General features: G+C 41.4%; 1 protein-coding gene across 27 annotated transcripts in view; it reads left to right on the top strand.

Moving 5' to 3' along the window:
• Window positions 1-26,726, top strand: part of TCF4 (transcription factor 4) — a 515,439-nt gene that overhangs the window by 463,863 nt on the left and 24,850 nt on the right. For 23 of the 27 annotated variants that reach the window (XR_008314851.1, XM_053289328.1, XM_053289336.1 and 20 more), the window contains 2 exons: window positions 2,168-2,250; window positions 4,968-5,171. Coding sequence is in view for 26 of the 27 variants with exons in the window: in XM_053289328.1 (XP_053145303.1) it covers window positions 2,168-2,250; window positions 4,968-5,171 (287 nt within the window). In the remaining variant the exon portion in view is untranslated. The remainder of the gene's footprint in view (window positions 1-2,167; window positions 2,251-4,967; window positions 5,172-26,726) is intronic. The other 4 variants (XM_053289329.1, XM_053289331.1, XM_053289352.1 and 1 more) reach the window with 1 other exon arrangement.

The following is a 26,726-nucleotide window of genomic DNA, read 5'->3' as shown; positions in this document are numbered from 1 at the left end:
AATAAGGCTCAAGGTTGGTAATAATTGTCTTTACCTGTCCCCACCACAGTTTGATTAATGTTATAAAGATATACTGTATAATTTTACTAAGCCTCTAGAAAGGACATCAGGGTGTTTAGAACATGACTCTTAATTTGGATGTGGAGATGATTGCTTTTGTTTTCATCAGTGTTTTAAAGGTTGTTTTTAGTTAAGGTGGCTAGCGTGCCACAGAAGGTCTCAGAAAGGTTGCTTGTTCTACTGTTATGCAAAACTTGAAGATCAGTTGTGTCATACAAGGGGGCAGTGACATTGCAAATATCCAGATTATTCTGCTTCATAAACACAATCTGCAAGGGAGAGTTTCCAAAACAACATTTGATCCCTGAGTGTTCAGTGTGACTTCATTAGAAAACTGAAACTTTACACTGTTGACCCTTTTGTATTCCTACCTTTTAAGAGCAAAAACAAAAACAAAAACTCTCTGATTGAATAGAGCTAAACAAATAAAAAGCAATCCCTTTCAATCTTGGCCTCATGGTAAAAATAAACCAAGTTTTTGAAAGGCCAGTTACTTTAAAATATTAAAATGTGAATAGGCTTAACCTTCCAAGAACTCTTCCTTCACTTGGTCCATTTTGGACCAACTTATGGACTTATGGAACAGCAGAATTATGGTGTGTGGTCCACATAGAATAGAAAGTACTAGCTTAACTTGCACAGAGCATCTGCGTACTAGTACTTGTTTGCTCCCCTCACCCCCTGCCACAGCCCTCCTCACCTCAGAGATCTCCCCACCCTCACCTGAGCTGCACTCCTGCTCCTCCTCCTCCATCCCATTGCTTCCATCCCTCTCATCTCTCTTGGTCGTGGCTGCAGCATTGCTGGCGCCTATTGGCCAAACTGCAGCCTCCTATCCCCAGAGACCTCCTCATCCGAGCCCCGCTCCTACTCCTCCCCACAGCAGCAGCAGCAGTGGTTGACCAGGCCCTTCCTCACTGCTACCACCACAGCCACTCATTCCCCTCAGGCTGCTGACAGGCTCGGGCCCATCCCTCACCCTTCCTTCTGTCTCTCTTCACCTCCCTTCTTTTTCTCTCTTTCTCCTCCACTCGCTCTTCCCCACTCTTTCTTCCCCCTCCCTTCATGTTTTTTCCCTCCCTCCCTGAGTTAACAGATCTTGTTCATCTTGTTTCCTCATCTAATTCACATAACGGCAGCCTCCTTCTCCTCCCTCACGACTCCTCTCTTCACAGACCCCTGCCTGCTTGCTATCTATCTATCTATCTACAGTATCTATCTATCTATAGATTCTTCTCCTCTACAATCAAGATCATCTTCTGACTAGTAACAGTTGCATTCCAACTGACCTTAACTATCACAGGCTCCTCCTCATCTGCATATGGAATACCCATTGCCCAATCACCACAATGCCACAGGCTCCTCCTCCCTATCTGCATATGGAATCCCCAATGCCTAATCACCATGGTGCTTCTGCTCTCACAGGCTCCTTCTCCCTATCTGCATATGGAATCCCCACTGCCCAATCAGGTGCTTCTGCTTGCGAACTCTCGCAAGAGCTGCCACACACAGGATTAGCCATGGGTATGCCTTAGAGCAGGCATCCCCAAACTGCAGCCCTCCAGATGTTGCTGAACTACAACTTCCAGCATACCCAGCCACAAAAAATTGTGTCTAGGGATTCTGGGAGTTGTAGTTCAGCAACATCTGGAGGGCCGCAGTTTGGGGATGCCTGCCTTAGAGAACTAAATATATAGATAATCTGCCACAGATTTGGAAATTCATGGATATTGTCAGTGATACCAGATAATGCCTTATTCCATGGCTAGGAAAATGACATACTTTCCCTTAGTGCTGTTTTTATAGGGCTGTGTCTTCTTCCACCAGTGACACATCCATCTTCGGTGTAACTTTTAGCAGGCAGAACTGACAAATCAGTGAATTCATTTGTTAGCAAATAGTCTAGGGAGCTTTGTGGCCTCCTTAAAAGATTTTGCTGCAAAGATTTTTTTTTTCATAAATAGATGTATGTTTTGGAAGTACTCCAGAAGTCTGTCTGTATGTCTATCTGAGAAATGGCATTTCTATATCTACCATGCTATCCAACATGTTTGAAAAAGGCATTTTGTTTGTGTAGTTCCGATGGTAACTTCAATTTTACTATTAGCAGGCACAGCTGTTTGGTCTAGAAATGGAGGGCAAGCAGCAGCAGCATCATCTCCCAATTATGAAGGTCCCTTACACTCCTTGGTATGTTTTTCACTGGTGACCTCCATGTTAGTATTTTACTTGCTGTCGTCTTTTCCATTTCTCATCCACTTTTCTCACACAGGTTCTCCTTTTGCTAGTGGTTATATCATCCTTGGATTTTGCACTCTTTCTGAACATTTCCAAACTTGGTAGTAAAGGGATCCACCCATGAACCCTGAGATATTTTTAGCCAGAATTTTTCGGTATGCTCTGGCCAGTTGTAGCAGTAGAAATGTGAGTGACACAAAGGTACGCATTGGAAGATGAACGAAAAGATTAAAAAACAGGTTGACATTGTGTAGAACCAGCCATTATGTGTGTAAAAGATAGTGGTTGACATGTTGCACAGCGCAATGTGGGCGGATCAGAACCTCCTGCACTACTGCAGGTGCCTAAATCACTGCCCTTGGTGTTGCAAAACCTCCCTGTTCCGCTACTGCTTAAAATTGCACAATCGCAGTTGTGCAGAGCTAAATCCATTGGAAATAATGGACAGAGTGTCACATAAATTGCAGTTGTTCAATTTAAATTAGCAGCAGAGCAGGGATGTTCTGCAATACTGGTGGTGGTGTTTTAGACACTCGCAGCAGTGATGGTGGTTCTGAACCACCTGCGTTCTGCTACGGAACACATCAGCCAGTAAAATCAATGAATGTACTAACTAGGGAGCTTAAAGAAAGAATGATTTAAAAATATTTAAATAGAAGGATATGGTAAGAAGCCAGCTAAAAACATTTTATGGACAAATAGGCAGAACGCCTCTGTTCCCCCCCCCCCTTTGTGTTGACTGCTTAGTCAGGAAGGTATGGGATCATCTCATAAGCATGAGCAATGGCAAGACCAAATAATCTCTTCAGCAGGGGGGAAAGCCCACCAGAGGATTTCTGAATTCAGGGATAACCACACAATACCAAATCACGAAAAACTCATATTCAGTGTCAGTGAGAATTTCTTGACTGAGGAATGATTTTGGATTGGCAGTACTTGGCCTGTTAAAATGAGAGAATGTCTGATCTTATTATTCTATTGCTGAACACATGCATAGGATCAGTGGTTATGTAGTTCTTTTGGCTCAAGGCAAATTCTTGTAACTACCTTCTATCACTGCACTATTTTTGCATAGTCAGTATGAGAGCGAGACACATATGATAGATACTTTAATAAGCAGGTTAACTTTTATTGGCATACTTCACCAACACATGCCCAGAAACCATCTGACTTTCACGGCATGTGGTGGTAACTATGTTGATCTCATCACAAGGTGATTGCCAGAATTGTGTCATGGTAAGAAGAAGGCAATGATGTAAATTGCAGGTCTCAGGAATTGTAATTTTCTACAGATCAGTGACAATAGCTAGGAGTTGGCCTCTTCCCCTCTAGTTCATGGAAGGACCACAGACATCCAAATAATTATCTGCCTGAACCAGTGACAGGGAGAAGGGACAGGACTAGGTCTGTTCAGCTAGTTCAGTGCAAAGATTGGTGCTTGTGTTTTTTGAACAATAGGGCACACACACACACCCTGAAATGCTACATGGCAAAAATAAAAAATAAAAATGTAAATGAATTTTAGAAACACTAGATTATTTCCCATTCCACTGGATAATATTTTAAACAAATATATTAATACCAACCTGTCCAAGTTTCCCCATAACTACAGTGAGGATAATGTGATCAATTTCAGAAGCATTCTGGGAACTGTAGAATGAAAAATACTTAGCACAATGTATGCACACATTGCTTTACCACCTTTTTTTTTGTAGTTTATTTTAGTCACCCTGCCCATTTTTACTCTTTTTTGCAAGCAAGTCGTCTGGTGAAATAGACATTTAACGTTATTTACAATCTGTACTGCTGCTCTTCCTGGCTTCAGATGGTGGGAAAATGAAGGGAGGCTCCTCCAAAAAGCACATGAAGATTTGTTTATGCTGTAGAAAAGACAGAATTGCACAGTTTATCTCAGGTTTTTTTGGTTTGGTTTGGTTTTTATCTACTACTGGCTGTGTAAAAGTTTGTTTAAATGAAGGAAACCTGTTTAACTTGTGTTAATGGTCTGGAAGCTGTTTTGGTACATGCACTACCGGGAACAAGGCAGAAACTGTGGGAATTAATAGTGAGCTAAGATGTTCCTTTTCATTTTTTCCTATGTTCATGTGGAAATGGGAGGCCCTGACAAAGCTTGCTGTAGGAAGGAGTGCTCAACTTACTGACTTACTTGACTTGACTTACTTGACTTTAATAGGACTACTCAGGAATAAATGAGTTCTGGATTGCAATGCAGTACATTTAAATATCTTAAAATTTCATAGTAATTAGATATTTCTGAGTGATACAAATGATTCAGAATCAGAAAGTAGCTTATGTGCTGTAGTTATTATATTCATGAGGAATCAATGAACCTGTTTTGCCCATGAAAATAAACACTGTATTTTGTGAACTACTTTCCTAGGTCCCTAGTGGAAAGGTTTTGGTGTTGAGACATTTCATTTTTCTGTGGGTTGGGATCTTTTTCTTTTAGTTTAAAAATGCAGCTTTAATAATGTAAATACGATTTCAGAAATAGCACATCTTTTGCCAAATTTCCCCACCTCCTCCCTCCCTTGCCTGACAAGGTGCAAAGTGTGCAGTACCTAATCTCTTTGAGTTTTGTCTCAAACAATAAATAGCCCTTAAGATTTGCTGATGCTTCTCTTAATTTGTTTTTCATAAACAAACAGCAAAGCCGGATTGAAGACCGCTTGGAAAGACTGGATGATGCTATTCATGTACTCCGGAACCATGCAGTGGGGCCTTCAACTGCCATGCCCGGTAGCCATAGCGACATGCATGGATTAATAGGGCCTTCTCATAATGGAGCAATGGGAGGTCTTGGGTCAGGATATGGGACAGGCCTCCTTTCTGCCAATAGACATTCACTAATGGTAAGCTATAAAGATTTGTTTGCTTGTTGAAATGAAAACAGTAAAGTAATTAGGATTTGGGGCTGTGGTTCCTCCCCCTCGCCCTGCCCAGGTGCTTTAACTGAGGTGCAAAATAGTCAATCCAGCTATTAAAGAATGTATATTTATGCAAAAGTATTATGTTATTGTAGCCAGCATGGTGTAGTGGTTAGAGTGCTGGACTAGGACCGGGGAGACCTGAGTTCAAATCCCCATTCAGGCATGATACTTACTGGGTGACTCTGGGCCAGTCACTTCTCTCTCAGCCTAACCTACTTCACAAGGTTGTTGTACACCGCTCTGAGCTCCTTGGAGGAAGAGCGGGATATAAAATGTAAAAATAATTAATACTCTTAGTATAGTGGGTTGCTTTTAAAACATATCTCTGCTGTACACACAAGGGCTAATATAATTGCAGTGTGCTGCACATGCAAAAGGGATGTGTGCACGGCTTCTGTCCCAGCCAAGAGCCCATCCTTGCTGTGAGTGGGAGCCTTTGTGTGAACACTAAAAGTGTGCATAATCGCTGCTGCGCTGCCACCACCATTCTTCCCAATGGCAGTGGTGGTGCAGCAGTGATTATGTACAAGTTAGTGTGCATGCAACAGCTGCCACACATAGTGAAGATGGGCTCTTGGTGGGCAGAAGCTGCACATGTGCGCCATTCTTCCATGGGCTATATGTTAGCCATGAATTATCTTCCTCCAGTGGCATATATTGTTTTTACACTGAATATATGTGTGACTGTAGAACCTGAACCGTGGACGGTTTCTCTTCGTACTTCTCATGCATAATTGACAAGAGGGAGTTGTAGTGGGTATCGATCCTTATTAAAAGCCTCTCGTCACTATGATACATTTTGCTAATAAATGTTAGGCTATTCATATTGACCCTCCCTTCCATGGTCATTAAGAATGTTCCATGGGGAAAATGCAGAAGAAAAATCAAGAGGACTTTTTCATTACTATTATACAAACAGAAAACCTTCACAGATATAAAGTTGGTGGGGTGGGCATTCATAGGAATATAGGAAGCTGCCATATACTGAGTCAGACCATTAGTCCATCTTGCTCAGAATTGTCTACACAGACTGGCAGCAGCTTCTCCAAAGTTGCAGGCAGGAATCTCTCTCAACCCTATCTTGGAGATGCCAGGGAAGGAACTTGGAACCTTCTGCTCTTCCCAGAGTGGCTGCATCCCCTAAGGGGAATATCTGACAGTGCTCACACATCAAGTCTCCCATTCATATTCAACCAGGGTGGACCCTGCTTAGCTAAAGGGACTAAGTCATGTCCTCTGAGCAGCTCGGGAACAGAGCTTAAAAGCAGGAACTGACCTCTGATTGGATTGGATATCTCTCTCTCTCGCACGCACTCGCATACGCTCACACACACACACCTACCTACCTACCTTTCTCTGTTCTCTGCTGAGAGCTGTCGGTCTCTTGCTGTCCTTTTTATGACAGTATACTTTTTTAAAAAACACACACAACTTTGATCCTTAGTTTTGGAGCAACATGTTTTGAAGAATATATTTTTTTCAGATATATATTTCCTCAATTATATATAGAGAGAGAGCCTTTTTGAAAAAAATCTGCCGTAGATTTGAAGTAGAGGGGAGATCCCCATTCATAAAAGCACTTTAGAAATTGAACTTTAGATGAAACCTACATTAAGCATAAGCTTAAGCACTATATTTGAATTGGGGTGATAGAATATTTCTTGCTGATTATGTAGGTTTTATTTTCATACAGGCTTTTTCACGTCGATGTTTCAAATTTTGTTTGTACACCTACTGTTATGATTCAAAACAGACAGCTTTGGAGGTAGTCTTAAAACAGAATAACTAGTATATGTTTGAAGGAGCTTCATTTTTAGCCCTTACATTTTGACCTTCTGGTGTTTAATTCTGTGCCAACACACCCATCTTGTTTTGACAGTAAATACCCAGCAACCTTTCAGAAGGGAATGTCTTCTGATAGCTTCCATTCTGTTAAGGAATATCCCCCCTTCCCCCCCCCTTAACAGTATTTTCAGATAATAATCTCACATGCATTATTGCCATAGCAGAGGGTGTGGTATAGTAGTTAGAGTGTTGCACACAGCCATGAAGCTCACTCTGTGACTCTGGGCCTGTCATGTATCTCTGAGTCTAACCTACCTCACAGGGTTGTTGTGAGGCTAAACATAACCATGTACACCGCTAAATAAATAAATAAATAAAGTGCAGAGGGGGTGGGGACACTAGATAATGCCTGGAACTCCTTGCAGTAAGGGTGGGGTTTAAAACGCAGTACTAATGATACTTTCAACAACTCCGTAGGAAAGTCCAGCATTATTGCTCCTTTATTGCTGAACATTCTAAGGCTGAGAGTTTGTGGCTTGCCGAAGGCTACCCAGTGGGTTTTTAAGTGAGTAGAGATTGGCAGCAGCTTATAATTCAGCTTCTTAGGCCTAGTACTACACTAATTCTCTACAAATGGGTGAGATAGTGAGAAAAGGCAAATTACTAAAATAAATTTGAACAGCCTCTTTCTGGTAGATTCTGAAGATGTATGTACCATTCCTTGGCTAGGGCATTAACTTGCATGCGTTCTGGTACCAATCCCCCTTGCATGGTCCCTGCTTAGGGAGTATTATTGTTATGATTATTGATTTATGTTTCCTGCAGCGTGATGTGGGTATTGTGGAAGTGTTGCCACGTGTGTTAGAGCTCCACAGCAATGAGGGCAGTTCTGCAGCAACCATGTTAAACTGTGGGACATGTTAGCCATTATTTTTATTAATTTATTATTATTATTATTTATATTAAGAATATTTATATACTGGTTTCCAACAGTATGGTTTGTAGTGGGTAAAAAATACATCTGTGGGAGGAGACATTTCAAGATGGGGAAATTTCCATCTTCTTATCAACTTTTTCTTCAACGGTTCCCAGAGCAGCTTGCTAAGAACTCACTCCCGTTTTTCTACCTTTCTTTTCCCAAGCCAGGAATTACTTCTGTCTTATATGCTCCCATATCACAGCCACCTGTTGTCATTACAGTTTCACACTGTGAAATGTGAACTTTGTTTTTCAAGTTTATTTATTTAATTTGTGTGTTTTATATACAGCTTTTCAAGCAAAGCCTCCCAAAGCAATTCACATAACTTAAAAACCAGCCAGTCATAACACTATGACAGCAGAAAACAGAGAAGCAACATTATTAAAAGCAGTATGAAACATTCAGTAGCTAACATCCTGACTAATGCTGTTCTAGAAGGATGAACAGAGTCCAGCTAGTACAAGCAGATTGCATAGCTGTGCTAAATCACAGGCATTTTCAAAATTGCACTGTTGTGTAGAAGTTCCTGGAAATTGCGTTATTGTGTAGAGGTTCCTGAAAAACATAGGAGGTGTGCCACAGGTTGCACATTTTGTTGCACAACCACTAAAATGTTTGCACTAGGTTGGAATGTGAACACCATACTTGGCACAACTAGCTATGCAATGTCGAGCACAATGTCTTCGTGCAAGTGCAGTGTTAGGAAGTTGGCCACTAGAAACTAAAGACCTGGCATTAAAAGGCCCGGGCAAATCAGTTTTTCCATTAAGGCCCAGCAGAATATACAAAGGAAAGCTTGAACATGGAACAAATTATTTGATTATCTGTATCAGTCAGTCTAATCTTGACCTGAGTTATAGCTGAAGTCATATCTAATTGTAAATAGAACAACTCATGCTGTGAATATGCCTCTCCATCACAGATCTCTAGGATTCTGGTCCATGTTGGCCATTCCCTTAAAACAATTATCTATCTATCTTTCTGTCTATCATGTTTCCATACTACCTGATACACACACACACACACACACACACACACACACACACACACACACACATCTCTAGGCAGAGTACAAAGTTTAAAACAATATAAAAAGTCAATTGATTTAAATCCATGAAGCATAATAAAACCAATCAGATAAAAGTTATTAAAACAGATTATTAAAATTAATTCTAATTAAAAGCCTGCGAGACCAGGCGAGTCTTAAAGGTTTTCCTGAAAACAAACTGAGAAGGAGATGCTCTTATTTCAGCGGGGAGCATATTCCAAAGCCCTGGGGCAGCCACAGAGAAAGCCCGGTCCAGGGTCCCCACCAAAAGAGCTGGTGGCAATCTTAACTGGACCTCTCCAGAAGATTGTAACAAGCAGCAGGGTTCATGACAAAGGAGGCGCTCTCTTAAATAGCCTGGGCCCAAGCTATTAAGGGCTTTATAGATAATAATATCAGCACTTTGTATTTCACCTGGAATCATATCGGCAGCCAGTGCAGTTCTTTTAAAATTGGTGTTATGTGGTCCCTTTGTGTTGTCCTGGAGACGAATCTGGCTTCCGCATTCTGTACCAATTGTTGTTTCTAGACTACATGTAAAGACAGCCCCACGTAGAGTGCATTCCAATAGTCAAACCTGGAGGTTACCACCATATGTCCCACTGTTTTGAGGTCCAGGGGTGTAACTACTATTAGGCAAGGGGAGGCGGCTGCCTGGGGGCCCACACGCCTTGAGGGGCCCCCCAGAGGCAAGTCAAATGTGAAGTAAGTGTGTGTGTGTGTGTGTGTGTGTGTGTGTGTGTGTGTGTGTGTGTGTATCTGCGAGGGGCCCATTTTAAAATTTTGTCTCTGGGCCCACTCTAGCCTTGTTACGCTCCTGTTGAGGTCATTTACATCCAGAAAATGATCTTTATTCTGGTGTTTATAACATGATAGACATCATCTTGTTGGTAGTTCCAGCAAATGACTATCTGATCCACTAGGCACTTTGGTAATTTCTCCTTCTGTTCTTCTGTGGTAAATAACAAGACACATGCAAAAGAGCATTGTGAAAAACTACAGCTCTGAGATAACAAAAAAAGATCCTATGAGGTGTTTTACATTCTTCTGTGCTTTTGGTCCCAGGGAATTTGCATGTATTCCATTCCATTTAACATGTGTGCTGAGAGAGCTCTAAACTAATGTTGCCAAAATGGGAAGCTGGCCCAGAAGATTCTGCAGTAGGGACCAATTTTGATCTATTGCTCTGGCCAGAAATTCATGTCCTGACCATACACACACACACTTATGAATATTTTCCAGCATTATCCCCTTACAGCTGAGAAGCTCACCCTTAAAGGGACCATGTGGGGGACAAAGCCAGAAAATATTAGGACCAACTTTTTTCTGCAAGGTATTACAGCATGTGAACAGTATAGCAGAGGACTATATTTAGCACTGGTTATTCTAGCATGAAGTATGTTTCTCTTTAAAAATAAAGGAAATTGGGCCAGCTGTCTTTGGCCAAATACTTCTTGCCCAGGTTTAATGGCTGCAAATCAGTGCTGCTGCACATAGCCAGCCTCCTAATGCATATCAAGATGAAAGGCACTGAATTTATGGCCATTAGTACCACTGAGTTTTGTTTGTTTCCAAAAATTTGGGGTGGGAGGGAAGGCCCATTAAACGAAGGAACTCTTTGCTAAGATTACCTCTTAAAGCTAAGGCTAAAGTTAAAGGTAATTGTGTTTTTTGCACTGCATTATTACCACTGGCATTTATGGATAAAAGCAAAAATGCTTGCTTGAGAATAGTCTGCTCACTAGATTCTGTTTGAGCAAAAATGCTTTTTCAGCATCCCCATTCTCTGCTTTCCCCATAAAATTAGCATGAACCAGGCACTATTTTCCTTCCATATAACAGTTGCTGATAATTCACAAAAGGAAATTCTGGATTGCAGTTCAGCTTGCCCTCAGGTGATGAATTATGTACCCCTGGGATACATAGACTCTTAAGATTTGGGTTTGTTCAAAGTGATTCCATTCACAAATACATATCACGTTGTGTTTAAACAATACTGCTTTTAATGAAGAAATCTGGCTCTATTAAAAGCCAGATCTGTGACTTGCAACAATTCCTGTATATCTGCTCTCAATCAAAAGTGAAGAGGGCTTTTTCCCCTCCTCCCTTTGGTAGCTTTTTTGCGCTTTGCATATGTTAAACCGATGCAACATGCACCCAGGGCATCACTTCAGAGAGAGTTGTTTCATAAATATGTGCTTCCCTCTTATATGCCAGATGTAGCTGAGGAAAGGCTTGGGCAGGGAGGGGGAACCCTGGAAATGTCAGCTGTATGTTCAGTGCTTGATGGAAATACCTGACCCTTGCATTTGGTTTTCTGCCGTGAAAGAGCAGGTATTCTTCCTCTGCTTCCTAGACATTTATTTGTGTTGATTATCAAATGGTGATTATGCATTTTTATAGAGCATGAAGTTGGGTTGCTTTTGCTATTGAATTCAAGTTCTTGTTTGCTTTTAGAAATGTGTAAAATAATAAATGAACCTTAGATATAAAGTATTTGTAGCACAGAAACTCCAGTGACAGGCAGGCAATTTTGGAAATATCCGCCTCTCCACCCCAGCAAAGATAGAATAGTAAAGCCTTTGCAAATCTCCCTCTTTGTCTCCCCGTGCCTCCCTTTCTGAAGAAAACAGTTTCTGAAAGTTCACAGGCAACATTATTCACTGTCTGAAACTGTAACTTGTGTGAAAGCATCAGGCCCGCTATTTTCTTTTTGGAAAACTGGTCTGAATTTTGAAGTAAAAACACAAGAACAAAGGAAATAGTTTTTGAGTAGAGTCAGTCTTAAGTTAGCCTTTGACCATTTGATACATTCCACGCTGAAAAGGAAGTTGAAGGGGGGAAAATTAAAAAAAAAATCAAGGAGGACACTGGTAATGTTTTCCACATTTGAATTTTAATACATGAAACAGGCTATAAAACTTTGGCCAGCTGCAGTAAATAAAGTAGCAGTGGGAGGTATGGACCGGAAACTTGTTCAGAATGTGCTGGTGGAGGTTTCTTTGCCCACTGTACACCTTCCTTTGTCAGTTTTGTACTTTATTTTTTAAAGTATTTTAAAAGTAATTTGAGGATTTGTCCAGAGTGTAAGTTAGATTCCAGAATGCTTTCCTTATCAAGAACCAACACAGGCCAAGTATGAATTTTACTGCTGAGTAACAAGAACTATAACTAACTTATAATAAGATGATAATGTATATACTGTCCCTTCTCTCTTCTTTGGATCCATCTTCAGAACTCACATTGTCTACAAAGCCTTTGTCTTAACCCCTTAATCCTCGTCCCGAGGTGTAACCCCAGCCTAAATATGGGTCACTGTATTTGCTGATATCCGTCATTTGCTTAAATCACCTCTTTCCCCCTTTTTTCTTTTATCTCTCCCAGTCACTTATGAATCTCTGAAAAGTACCATGTGCATTGATGGTGCTGATATTAATAATAACAATAGTAATAATAGTGGCTGTCATACCACGTAAGGTTACATCACACACACCCATATGCTGTGTGCATGCAGTGTGCACAATTGCAAAAATTGTGCAAATGATGTTGCACAAGAGTGAATCCATTGTTCCCAGTGGGCTTTCTTTTGTGTCGCATTGCACCGTTTTTGTAGTTGCACAGATGTCATGCATGCAGTGTTACTAGGCTGATGTACCCTTGCATGGTATGTCAGCCATCATCATCATCATCAATAATAATAATAATAATAATAATCGTAGTAGTAGTACAATAGTAGCCACAATAGATTATGCTGCAGTATAGAAAATCATTTGACTACGCGCAGAGTTACTCCTGGGATTTCAAAGATCTTACTAGATATAGCTTATTCTCCTTTTAATAAACGTTTAACTTGCTTTTACTTCCACTGCCATTTAAAGAAACTCCACAAGTAATTGCTAGCCAACGGCTTTTTCATATAACAGTACTTGGTGTGATGACAGATTTCTCGGGGGAGGCGGGGGAAACAGCACACTGGTTCCCACACTGGTTCCATATCACTCAGTTCTGTATTTTTACCTATAGCTGAAGATGGTTTCCATGTTCCCCACTGCACCATGTAAAATGGAATCTCTGGGTGATGAGAGAAGGTCCTCATAGAACATGCCTTGGTGGATCAGACCAAAATCCAGCTGTGTGTGCTGCTGGATTATCTGGGAAGCCCTAAAGCAAGACAGAGAGGACATTCACACAATCAAAAACTGTATTCCTGTAACTGTAACCAAACCGGGTTTGGTTGCTGTGTGTGCTCCCAATTTTTGCCTGTGTGGAAGCAAGGTTAGAGGAAGACTGGGTAGAAGTGATTGTGTGGAAGCCAGGTAGGAGAAAAAGGTACCCAGGTTTTCCTCTAACCTTGCTTCCATGCAATCAATTCTACCTTTTTCTGCTAACCTTGCTTCCACACAACCAAAAGTTGGGAACACACACAGCTCCCAAACCTGGGTAGAACACCGTTTTTGATTGTGTGAATGACCTCATAATTTATTATTTATTTCATTTCATTTCATTTCTATACCACCCAAAACTTGCCCCTCCAGTATTTGTCCCTCTAGTATGCCTCTCTAAACTTGCATCTAGTATTCAGAGATATGCTGCCTCTGAACATTGGGTCCCATTGAACTATGATAACTTGTTTCTATCACACCACTTTGTGTATGATGATTGCCCCAGAGGTTGAATACCAGACAGTCCCACTGACAGTTGTTTGATCAATCTCCACTCACTTCCTGTAGTGACTGACAGCAATGAATGCCATTTGTGTAACGCTTAATTTTTCAAGGGCCATTTTTGCTTGGGCCTTAATCAATCAATCAATCAATCAATCAGTCAAAATTGTTTCTACTCTGCCTTTCCACTGTAATCCTCAAAGCAACTTACAACAATTATTTAAAACAATATCATCAAACAAAACAATATCAAAACCCAGCAGAGCAGAGGCATAAAACTCACATAAGAACCAGATTCTACAGCCCATAACAACATCGGCAGCAAATTTCAGTTAATGAAAGTCCACTGAACACTGTGAAATGCTTGGATAAGTAGGAAGGTTTTTACCTGGTATTAAGAGAGTAGGTACTAGATGACTAGGTAATGGGAGGGAGTTCCAGACAGGGAATCATCACAAAAAAGCCCCTTGTCCCTGATAGCCACCCTTAGAAAATGAAGGCACTCAGACCAGAAGGTAAAAGTGGGCAGGATTTCTGGTGGTCCTTAGAGAGAACTCAGATAAGAGTGCTTTAGGACTCGTTTGGCCAAAGCTAGATCTTTGAATTAAGTACCAAAACAAACTGGCAGCCAGTGATGTCCTTTAAACATTGGCAAGATGTGCTACTTGTCCTGATTTGGGACACATTAAAGTACAGCCATCCCTCGCCAACTGCGGGTCCCCCCATCATGATTTTAAGTATCCACAACTGGGAAATTGTGCCAGGTCTTGCCAACCACGACCCGAGTATCCGCAGTTTGGTGAGATTTTTTGGCAATTTGGGCCGGGGTTATTTTCTCCAGTATTTGGGGGCTTGGGGTGATTTGGGGGGCTTGGGTGATTTTCAGGGGTTTGGGAGTGATTTTAGGGGCTCCCTTTCACTCCTATTACTGCCTCATGGAGATTTGGAGAGATTACCCCCCCCCCATTTTTAACTGTATTTTGCGTTGGTTTTTTTTTTCACAACTGCAATTCCCCTAACCCCTGTTTGCCATTGATTTGACTTTGGATGGGGCCGTCTAAAAATGTAATCAATAAATAAATAAATTTCAATGGCTCACCAACCATAAGGTTTCCCCAGAACGGAACCCTTGCTGTTGGCGAGGAGTGGCTGTATGCCATTTGCCAGTATGGTCCCAATACCTTCCTTTTCTGTTCTTTTGCTTGCCCCTGGGCAGGTGAGGAGAGTGAGCACTGCCAGCTGCATTTTAATTTGTTTTTGTTTTAAGTGGTCTGTCTCCTTCAGTGATTAATTTAGCCGCTGGACAGCTAGTGGTAAGGGCGCTACAGGGCTCCTACAGCTCTTAACGGTCAACACTTTCTCCCGCCACTGCATTTATATACTAGGAAAAGCTGTACCAGGGCACTGGAGCTCTGCTGGGGAATAAATGGTACCTAGTAATGAATGCACTATACATTCACAAGCTCAGATTATCCCTGGTAGCTAGTCTGGGAGTTGTGCTGCCAGGAGTTTCCCAGGATTCCATGGCACAACCCGCATGGCTTAACCTAAGTAAGACACAGCTAGGAGCAATGCAAGACCTCTGGTGTCAAGGATCTGGTGTTCCAACCCCAGCCAATATGGAGGTCATGTAGGCATCATGCAGGCAGCAGAGAGATCTAGGAGGCAGGCAGAGGCAGAAGGAAGCCTCTGCCACCCTGGTACAGGCAAGTGGCAGTTCAGAGCCTACAAGACTGTTCAGGGACAGGGCAACTGACGAAGTGAATCCTCTCCTGCTGTGAGTACTGCTGGGGTTTCTGAAGAGACCCTGATGCATCTTTAAATAGGTCGAGGACCTCTGTCCTCTAAGGCAGACCTTTGAAGAACTTGTTGCCAAACCAAGCATCGCATAGCCTTAACTACAGAATGGTTGCCGTATGGTGAAGGCAGCTATGTTCGTTAGCTCCTTGGATGTGCTCAGGATAACACTTGCTATTTTTTCCTGACTTAAGGGCTACGTCACACTTTTCACACATTCGCCACAGTTACATGGGTAACTTGCTATGGACTTGGCAAAGAGGCACTTTTTAGCGTGGTGATTCTCTTTATTTAGCAGGGGGAGAGTAACTGGCCCTATCCACCCCCAGCACAGTACCTCCAGTGACTGTTGCTGGTGTCTATCATGTTCCTTGTTAGATTGTGAGCCCTTTGGGGTCAGGGGTCCATCTTATTTATTTGTTATTTCTCTGTGTAAACCACCCTGAGCCATTTTTGGAAGGGCGGTAGAGAAATTGAATAAATAAAAATAATAAATAAAAAATAAAAACCCACAGCAAACAGAAGTAAGAAGAGTAGATACAGTACATATTCCTCAGCATGCAGTCAGTATGTATCAGGGAGCTGCACTCAATCAGGACTCCATAGCACAGAGGGCTGCCTGTTACAGTTTGCATAGGAAACACTGATATAACACCCACGCAGGTGTGCCCATTAAGATTGAGTTCGGAACCTGATATATCCCTGTCCCCATTGGTCGCATTTTCAGTATTCAAAAGATGCATACTGTTAAGCAGCATGGAAACTAGACTGAACTATACTATTGGCCCTCATACTTCTAACATTGTTACAACACTGTTCTGCTGTTCAGATTCACTGTTCTTCTGTTCTGCTAAGCTCAGATCAATAATAAGCACAGGCAGTCTGTCCCTCATGCGGAGCAGATTGCTCTTACTCTACAGTTCTCCCTCTACTTGGGAATGTGACCATTTCCCTCTCGTATGAACTAGAACTGGAAGCATTTAGAAGAGCCAGCTCTGAAGGGCTTCAGTAGTTTAATTTAGGAGGCTTCCATTTTCCCAGGGCTGTGCTCTGCGGTATACATAACATTGTAGTTGATCTAGATCTGCTTAGTGCAAAGTGGCATGGATTTTGGTGTGTTGCACAGGATATGCTGTGAAACTGGGTTTCAGTTGAACACAAATGGCTGGCTTAGAAAAATACACTACAATACTTTTTGGTGACTCCACCAAATTAAATTGGAAGAGGGTTTGTGATACTCTGTCTCCAAATCACATCAACATTGACCTCTGCCACTAAGTTTTTTCTGACATGATCAGCAATGTAGTTTCTGGTGGCTACAGTAATTGTACAAGTGTGGCAGGACCCTATGCAGAGAGACATTTAAAGAGAGTTGTGTAAGGTGACGTTTTTGTCTTAACTTTTGCAGTGACATGGTGAAACGGGTACATCTCTCTCATGTTCATTCATGAATGAATGAATTTGTGACGACGACTGAGCAACAAAAGCAAACATACATTTATGTTTTCAGGATACTTTTCAAACCTCCGTCAGTGTCTGCCTGCTCACTTCACATGACAGCACACAGGAAGACCACATGCTCGTGTCTGGTTTTTTAAAACATCTAAATCAAATTAACTCATGGAATTTTCCACCCTTAGGAAATAAAGTAGCAGTTTGTGGAGCAGTTGTTTTGTGGTATTCATATCAAAATCAAAAGAAGAAACAACATGAAATTATTTTAAAGGCTATGCCTTGTTCCGTTTTTAAAAATTCTCTTAACTATCCCATTTAGGATTATCACAATAATACAAGGACTATTGTCACATTACCATTTTAGGAAAAAAAGGAATTTTTTTTAACAAAAGACAAAACATTGTGGTGTAATAACATTTTAAGCTGCAGGAAATAATTTTATATTATTTCAAGGCTTTCCTAATTTAGCTAGCATTACTAATTCTGCGTAATTATATCATACACTTAAAATCATTTTTTGCACTATAGTGTTGATGTTTAGCACAAAAATTTCCAACTATTATATAAAATTACACATTTTTTTTAAAAAAAAAATCCTAATACAAGGACTTCATTCATTTGAAACTAGCTAATTAGTTGTATTGTTAAAATAGTAGTATTCAGTTTCCAAGTTTTAATTTAACACCAGCCTGTATTCCCTTCTTTTCTCCACATGGATGGCTCTGTTGTGCAGCTGGGTGTGTGAGAATGGAAGTCTCTGGGTAATATTCCTACAGCACTGCCCTGAATTCTATTTTCCCTGTGGTGTCGATGAGGAACAGCTGGCTTTTGTTTAAAAAGCTGTTTTGTAAAACGTTTGAATCTTAAGGTATAGAGTTGAGGTCACCATTCAACAGGTGCTTGGAAACAAGTGGGCAAGAAACGAGGACAGACACACTCAGCTACAAGAGTCTCTTGAAATACATTTTCTCTTTTTTTAGGAATAAAGCATCCAACTTACCAATTGCACTGTTTATTTTTACTCTGTGGGCTTCACTGGCAGGCCATTACTTACAGCTAAACACTAATATTCCTAATCCTGTAGTTTTTGGATCTTGAACATCTCCAAATACAGCCAGTATGTAAAATGAATAATCATCTCCGTAGGAAGGAAATCATTGTTGACTATTTCACCAGCAGCGGCAATCCGCTGCTCCCCATGGTAGCTTGCTTCACTTTTAAAGCACTATAGTAGTTTTACCTTGTGTTTTAAACAGAGAGTGCCAGAACAGGCAATTTCAGGCATTTGTGAAGAGGCAGAATCGTGTGGTAACAGTAGGATGGAGCAGGTGGTACCCATAAGACAGCATCCCAAAGGGCAAAGCCTCTCCTTAAATGTATTAAAACATTACAAAATCATACACATTGGCTGTATAGAGGCACAAAGGAAATGCATCCCCTCCCATCAGAACCACGGATTATTAACATCTGTTTGTCCAGTGGGGAATGGAGCTTAGCATTGTTATTTTTGCATCTCCAGAAGAAAATGAGTTTGGGAAGTTGGCTCTTCCCATTGCGTTGGTATGTAATGCCAAATAAAACATCCTTCTGCATGAAACTCATAGCCCTGAGTTGAGCAATGTTGTGATTCCCTTAAAAAAAGATACTGGATTACAAGGCCCCCATCCCAATCTAAAACAGGGCAGAAAGAGCATAGAAAAATGTATGGAGCTGTGCCATGCAGTCCTCTCTTACAGTATGCATAGAGATGAAAATTGCTCCCCCCCCCGCCCGGGTCAGGCTAGTTTCTGCCTCTACTTAAGACGTGGCATTCTACTACTCTTTATTTTTTTAATTTTTTTTAGCCAAACTTCTGCTTTGCCACTTTTGGTTACATTTAAATGGATTTTGCATATGACTACCACTTGCAGAATGCCTTTTCATAAGCTGTTTGGAAAGCTGCTTATTACTCTGTGGTACTTCTCTGTATTAAAAGAAAACTGTTAAACTTTGCTATTTTTCTTGATTTAATGCTGCTTGCTCTGGCTCCTCCATCCCCTCCCCACCCCCTGTTACTATGAAATCCTTTCTTTTGCTTTTGATCTTATTTATAGCTAAGCCACTGGTCATATGGAAACTATTATTGTATAGCATGGAGATGAAAGACTTTTAGTGCAGTTAAATAAGAGTGAATGATTTGGACCAATAACATGCACACACAGTGTGAGAACCCGACTTTGCTGAAGTATCCCTCGTCATTCCATTTTTGACATGGCACTGGAGGTTTATAAGGGCTTTTCGCAAACCTGCTTTCTGTCCAGCTTATATATTTTGACAGTCTTGGTCTCATATTAACACTCACCACTTTATATCCTGCTTGTGCTCATCTTGTTCTTTTTTCTTAATACTTCTAATTGGATAAAATAATTGCCATTATTTTAAAGTATTATTAAATTGATTACATATAAGGGTCTGCTCTTGTTATGTCTGGTTGGCTACCAGAATATAAGTATTAATCAATCAATCAATCATGTTTATTTATGGTCATAGACCAATAAGTATTAATCAGTAACAGCTTTTAAAGTGCATTATTGTTATTATTATTATTATTTATTATTTTACACAGTCAGACAGGTGTTATTGACTGGTTTGTTTTATCCAGACATCGAGTCCTTCCCAAGGACCTGGGATGCCAGAATTTTATTGTCAATGTTGTTGTTGTTGCTATAGATATCGTCGCAGAATATAGGCTGTTCCCAGTAAAGCTGCTTTTTGTAATTGGCTGATGGTGATTTCTGTGGCCCCTATGGTGTTGAGGTGCTCTTCAAGGTCTTTTGGAACTGCACCCAGGGCGCCAATTACCACCGGGATTATTTGGGTCTTTTTCTGCCACAGCCTTTCAATTTCAATTTGTAGATCTTTGTATTTGGTGATTTTTTCTATTTCTTTTTCTTCTATTCTGCTATCCCCTGGTATTGCTATGTCGATTATTTTCACTTGTTTTTCTTTCTTCTCAACTACAGTTATATCTGGTGTATTGTGTGGCAGATGTTTGTATGTTTGTAGTCGGAAGTCCCATAATATTTTTACATCATCATTTTCTTCAACTTTTTCAATTTTATGGTCCCACCAATTTTTGGCTACAGGTAGCTTGTATTTTTTGCAGATGTTCCAGTGTATCATCCCTGCTACTTTGTCATGCCTTTGTTTGTAGTCAGTCTGTGCGATCTTTTTACAACAGCTGATTAGGTGGTCCACGGTTTCATCTGCTTCTTTACAAAGGCGGCACTTGCTGTTTGTTGTGGATTTTTCTACTTTTGCTCTTATTGCATTTGTTCTTAGTGCCTGCTCTTGTGCAGCCAGTATTAAACCCTCTGTTTCTTTCTTCAAGTTGCCATTCTTAAGCCATTGCCAGGTCTTGCTGATGTCTGAATTTCCACTTATGTTGTGCAAATATTGACCATGCAGTGGCTTATTTTTCCATTTTTTTGCTCGGTTCTTGACTTGTTCTTTCTTGTAGGCCTGCTTTGTTTCATTGGTGTTGAATAGTTTCGCGTTATTGACCATTTTAAGTGCATCTTCTTCACTGTCCTTGATATACTCTTCAAGGCCTCTTTTCTCCTCCTCTACTGTTTGATGGACTTGCAGCATTCCTCTTCCACCTGAGCTGCGAGGGAGGTATAGCCTATCTACATCATCATCATCATCATCATTATTATTATTATTATTATTATTATTATTTTACACACCTCCTAAACTCTTAGGAAATCCAGATTTAGACATGCAGATTTCTTCTTTTATGGGTTACGTTGCAGCTGTTCAGCTTCATGACTATTTGCATTTGTTTACAAAGCCATTATATGAATTTAGCAGACACCTCTGTTACAGTGCACGTTATAGTGTATACAGATATGATGAGTCAGGACATATGGAGCTGCCTTAATCTGAATCATTGGTTCATCTGGGCCAGTCACGGCCCCTCTGATTGGGAGTGGCTCCACAAGATCTTTTCTAGCTCTGCCACTGTAGATCCTATTAGTGGTGATGCCAACATTTTAATCTAAGGCCTTCTACATGCAAAAATGTTCTTTAGCACTGAGCGGAGGCCCTCCACAAGATAGATAGATAGATATAAAAATGGAAAAAGAAGAATCTTCTTTGAGGTATTGAATAAAATGAACTTCAGGTCTCTTCCAAATGCATTAATCTATGACTATATTAAATGCTTCCAGCATTTTCAAAATTAATCTGTACCAAAGGATATTAAAGCGAGATAGCCATGCTGGCCCATCAGAACAAATATTATTGTCAATGAAGACCAGCCAGTGTTCAAAATGCAGTTTTTAAGCTTTCAAGCAGAATGTTCAAAGAAAATGTATCCAAAGGGAGGGTGATGTTTCTGAAGCTAATTGATGTTTCTAGCATATACTAAGCTTAAGTTTATCCTAGTCTGCAAATTACTTCATTCTTAAAATGGAAGGGGTGGTACTACTGATAGACTTAATTAATTTAAGGTTAGGCTGTGTGCTAGGGTTTCAAGTTGTTTTACAGAGGCCTCCTGGGGCAAGGCAGTAATGGAGAAGGCTTTCTTTTGCTCTAATGTGTACTAAAGGGGGTTGCCCAGAGGTGTCGGCCCTTTGACAGCCGCTTGGAGGAGTCAGTTAAGCAGTGTTGCAATTTCTTTGTTCTTTTTCTTTCTAAGTCCCCTTTATTGCTTTGGTTCTTTGGAGCTCCCTGCCCTCAACGAAACAGGCTGAGTGGGGTTACTGCTGCACTGACATGTCAACCCTGGAAACATGCTGGTACACCCACATGGATCAGTGTTACTGCCCTGCCACATGCAGCCCAGAGCAGGGATTAACTGGCTTTAGTCTTCCATGTTCTAGGGCATTTTAGGAGAGGGCAGTGGAACTGGTGAGAGGGAGGAGAATTGGTTTAACTCACCTTCCCCCCAGACGATTGTGCCAATGTTGCTGGGAGCGCAGAGCACATTCCCAGATGATCCATGCTCAAGCCGGCAGCACGGAGCTCCGGAGGCTCGGATGATGTGTCCCGGCCTCCAAAGATCCCAAAGTGCACAGCGCAACATGCTCTAGGCGTCCATCTCTGTGCCCGCTGGGCTAAACATAGCCCCAGCAAACACACAGTCCCGGAACTGGGTTAAGGGCTTATTCAAGCCCTTAACCCAGGCTAAGAGCTGGGTTTGAAGGTGGGACTAGGAGGCGCTGTCCCACCAGGATTGGGCATGATCCTGGCAGTCCTCATGCGCAGCCTAACCCAGGCTGAGCTTCCCTAGCCAGGGCTCAGCTGTGCATGAGAACCGCCTCCATGTCTTTCATATATAATTGTATTGTCCATCTTGAACACTTCAAGTAGGCTGTGCTGTAAACAAAAAAATATTAGTAAGCTGCTTACAGGATACCGAGATGGGGAGACTCGCACTGAATTCCAGACAAACAAGAGTGTCAGTAGACTGTAATTTGGACTGTTGTGTTGTGCTGTGTTGAGTTGAGTTGTGAGAGGTTTTGTTGCACCATTGGGCCAGGAGAATGAGACATTAGTGGGGGAAATAAGCGGGTGGGTGGGGGGGTAAAATTTGTGCGTGAGAACACCAAAGCTGTGAAGATACACCGATCTCTCCCATTTGCTTTCTCTGAGGACTGGTTTCAATTCTCTTTAAAGTAATTATACCTCAAAAGTAAGGATACTTTTGAAGTTCTGTCCTTCAGTATGAAAAGAGTTAAGTGTAAGCAGCAGCAGCAGCAGGGTACACTTCTCATAACTTCATAAGAAACCTTCCTCCATTGTTTTAATTTTTTGCAGCTTTTATCTGCTGCCCACAGTTCACAAACTTCAGAGTGCCCATCTGTGTGCAATAAAAGTAACATTTGGATGAGTGTTTCTTACCACTTTTAAAGATGCACTTTTAGGGCTAAATGGTGTTTTTTTTCCACTTTAGAGCAAATAAGTTTTGCTTTCCTTTGATATGACAGATACTGGCAGGGTAATTGAAACTGGAATCTAGCACTCTGAGCCTGTCAGGTATAATTGATATTTCACGGGGAGATTACAATTCAAAGACACCAAAACAGTTTTCTGTGTCGATGGGTGTCTAATTACAGTGAGAATACATCAACTTTTCTTTCCGTGTTTACTGGGGAAAAAAATTATCTCATCTATCAAATATGTATACTTAAAAGTTAATGTGAATGAGGCTTTTGTGTCTGCTTGTACAGATGTAGCAGTGTGCAGGACCATGTGTACTCTGTGCAAGAGTAATCCACATGCAGGAAGGTAACCCAGTGTCAATGCCAAGAAAGCACAAAGTGGGTACAAGCCAAAGAAAATCGGGCCTGTCTGCACTGCACTCAAATAAACAAGACCTAATTTTAACCATTTGCTTAAATCCCAGTGCTATCAATAAGATTTGGGAATGTATATCTGTTGGTTGACAGACTGATTTTTATCTGGATTTATAACTTTTCATTTTAAATAAAACCACAATTAAAATCATTTAAATACACAAAACACAATTTTAAAAACTCACAGCAGTAGAAGAGTTTACTAATGCCAAGAGAAGGTTAGTTATGCACAAGGATAAGAGCTTTCTGAAATAAATATGTCGTTATATTTCGTTTGAAAATGGCGAAGGAAAGAGACAGTCTAACATCCTTAGGGAAGAAGCTCCATAGCTGTGGCACTGCCTTGGAGAAGGGCTCCTTCCCTGCGAGCTGCTAACCACCTTTCTCTTAGTGATGAAACAAAGTTCAGGGTTGCCACTGCAGATCTAAGGACCGAACAGGTTTGTACTGGAACAAGCCGCCTTTAAGGTAACCAAGTTCCAGGCCATTTAGGGCTTGATTGCTCAGGTATTCTGCAGCCAACAATAATTATTTAAACAAAGTCAGTTTTCATCTTCATTTGTTGTGTATGGCTGCATTCACACGCTTAACTGGAGTTCAGCCACAGGTTACCAGACCGTTAACATGCGAATGCAGGCCTGGTCCCTGGGGCTCCAGTTCTGTTCAGAGAGCGACCTGAGATTCCGCTCTCTGAGCTGTAATTTGTACCCTCAGGTTGTAGTGTGTTTCACCACTCCAACCCGAGGTTTTACACAGCCTGTGTAAAATGCAGCCTGTGTAAAATGCAGAAACATAGGCTGCGTTAATGCCAACTGGAGTAGAGGTAGGAAGCTCCTCCCTCAGCCCAGCTGTCATTGGCTATGCGGGCTGTCCTTCATGAAAGAAGAAAGCCCACACAGCCAGTTCCTCCTGCTCTGCAGCCTTGCTGACTGCAGAGCGGGAGCTCTCCATTACATCCGAATTTGGAGAGGAGAGCGGTGGGGTGGGGTGGAGTGGAAGGGGCTCTGTTACGTGTGAATATGGCCTATGTTTTGTTCTGAATGCAGAATCTAGGTTTCAAGGAATTTGGACGGGCTTGACAATGACAGAGACTGTGGAAAATTTTGAAGAAATTGAGGATAAATGGGCTGCAAGGGTTGCCAAATCCTTCCCTAGAGACAGTGGCCCACATGCTACACAACACAATGGCACCCCTGCTAACTTGGTAAAGAGGCACCTTTTAATGTTCTGATTCTCTTTATTTAGCAGGGGGAGAGTAACTGGCCCTCTCCATCCCCAACCCAGTTCTTCCAGTGACTGTTGCTGGTGTCTATCTTACATTTCTTTTTAGATTGTGAGCCCTTTGGGGACAGGGATCCATCTTATTTATTTATTATTTCTCTGTGTAAACAGTCCTGAGCCATTTTTAGAAGGGCGATATAGAAATTAAATAAATAAATAAACAAATGGTGGAGTTTCTGACTTGCTGGGGCTGCTGTGCATGTGAAAGCAAGCCCGGGTGGTGCTGTACAAGCTGCGCATGGCACTTGCATGGCGTTGACAATGGAAGCAGCACTGCACAAATCCCTGCATGCTGTTTTAAGTAGCTTTGCAAGTGTACTCTGGTGGCTCATCACCACTGAGGCTGGCTTTCTCGTGCGAAGCAGCCCCTGGTGGGTTGGAAACACCAGTGTTGCCCTGCACAGAATGCTGGCCAGTGTTTTTACGTATGTCAAAGCACTGAGTGACCCTATGCCCACTGCTTCCTCACCCCATTCTTCCATTAGTCTTCTGACCTGCCTGTTCTGGCCTGAGCAGGTGTTAGAAGGGGTTGTCAAAAGAACTGATAGAGAAGGAAGATGGCAGAGACTGCATCTTCATACATTGCTTCAGAGTGTTGAAAGATAGAGGCACTGGCTTCCGCTGAGTCTCTAAAGAGAGACCAGTGGGGAAAAGCCATTGGAGAGCAACAGTGCTATCCTTTGACCACTGGAAGTCCTGTTTATCAGATACTAGGGCTGTACGTCATATTGGAACAATAATTGGATGTGGTTCAATATAGTCCCTATCAGCAACATTTGTGTCATATTGTTTTCTATGCAAAATTGCTAATACTGTATAGGTGCATCCCAATATAATGTGTTCCATAGCATATCGGATTGAATGGAACTCCATCCAATGATTAGATGGCGGTTTTTATGCTTTTCTCTGTTGCAGATATCTCAAAATTTGCTTGTCATTGAATCTGGGTTATGTGCCATATATGGAAAACACTGAAGGGGGAAGGAGAGCAGTTCTGTGATTGACATCTCTGCTTCAATGTCTCAAGCTTGCAATTGGTTCATCTCTTTCCAATCACAGTGCTTGTCAAAAGGGACATAGAATTGTATACTACAAGGCCACTCATATACGTCACAATGCAATGTGGTTGGTAGGAGCCCTGCCCACATGGCTGCATCACTGTCAGCACTGTCAACCAGTGTTTACACTGGAGTTGTGCACCAGGGCAGCTCTCCTTTGGCATATAAATGTGCAAGTGCAATTGTGCAATGGGATGCCCATTGTTTCAAGGGGCATTCCATTCTGCAATTGCATTTACAAGTTACTGCGAAGTGGAACTGCCCTGACACAAACATGAATGCATAAAATACATATGACTATTGTTATATTGATCTTACTAGGAAGAGATGACTCTTTCAACTCATTTCAACCTCAGTGTTCCTGCATGAATATGCACACATACAGAGACTGAAATGAGTTGTTATCCCAGGATAAGCCATCATGTAAACAGTCCTAGAATATAGCTATGAGATCAGCAGAAACAAAGGAGGAATGGGTTCAGTAAGAAGCAGTAGAGCAGTGTGGTGACAGAACCATTTGACAAATACCCTTCACTTTGAGTGGCTTGCTTATGTCGTATGGTTATCAGTAGGCAGGCAGCCAACTTCTTTTCTCATGCTGCAGTGGGAAAATTGGTCATCAGAACTCAACACATATGGTAAGCAGACAAAGCTCCAGTGATGTTGCACTGCATCAGCAGCCTAAATCTAGTGTCTGCTTTTGAGGCACTTATATCTTATAACAAAATAGTGCTAAAAGGGACTGAATAATTTCCAAACAGAATACATCTTTAAATCTATGTAAGAGGTGATTCTATATAAATATTCTACTTCAGCACAGCAGAATAATTATTTTCAAACTGCTTGCTGGAAACAAAGAAAATGAAAAACAAGTGAATATATTGTTGTTGTGTTTTTGTTGATGATGATGATTGAGAATCTCGGGATATATACAATAGGCTGCATTGTTTTTACACAGAACCTCACTTCAAACCAATGGGTTTCTGTTGTCAATCTGATACCATGTTATGGCCTAATGACATTTACCAATGGCACTGTCTTATGTAAACAAAATGCAGACCAAGGGGAA

Source organism: Hemicordylus capensis, chromosome 2, assembly GCF_027244095.1.
Source record: "Hemicordylus capensis ecotype Gifberg chromosome 2, rHemCap1.1.pri, whole genome shotgun sequence".
In the NCBI taxonomy this organism is placed as follows: domain Eukaryota; kingdom Metazoa; phylum Chordata; class Lepidosauria; order Squamata; family Cordylidae; genus Hemicordylus; species Hemicordylus capensis.
The sequence above is the reverse complement of the archived record's forward strand: the minus strand, read 5'-3'. Positions and strand labels throughout refer to the sequence as shown.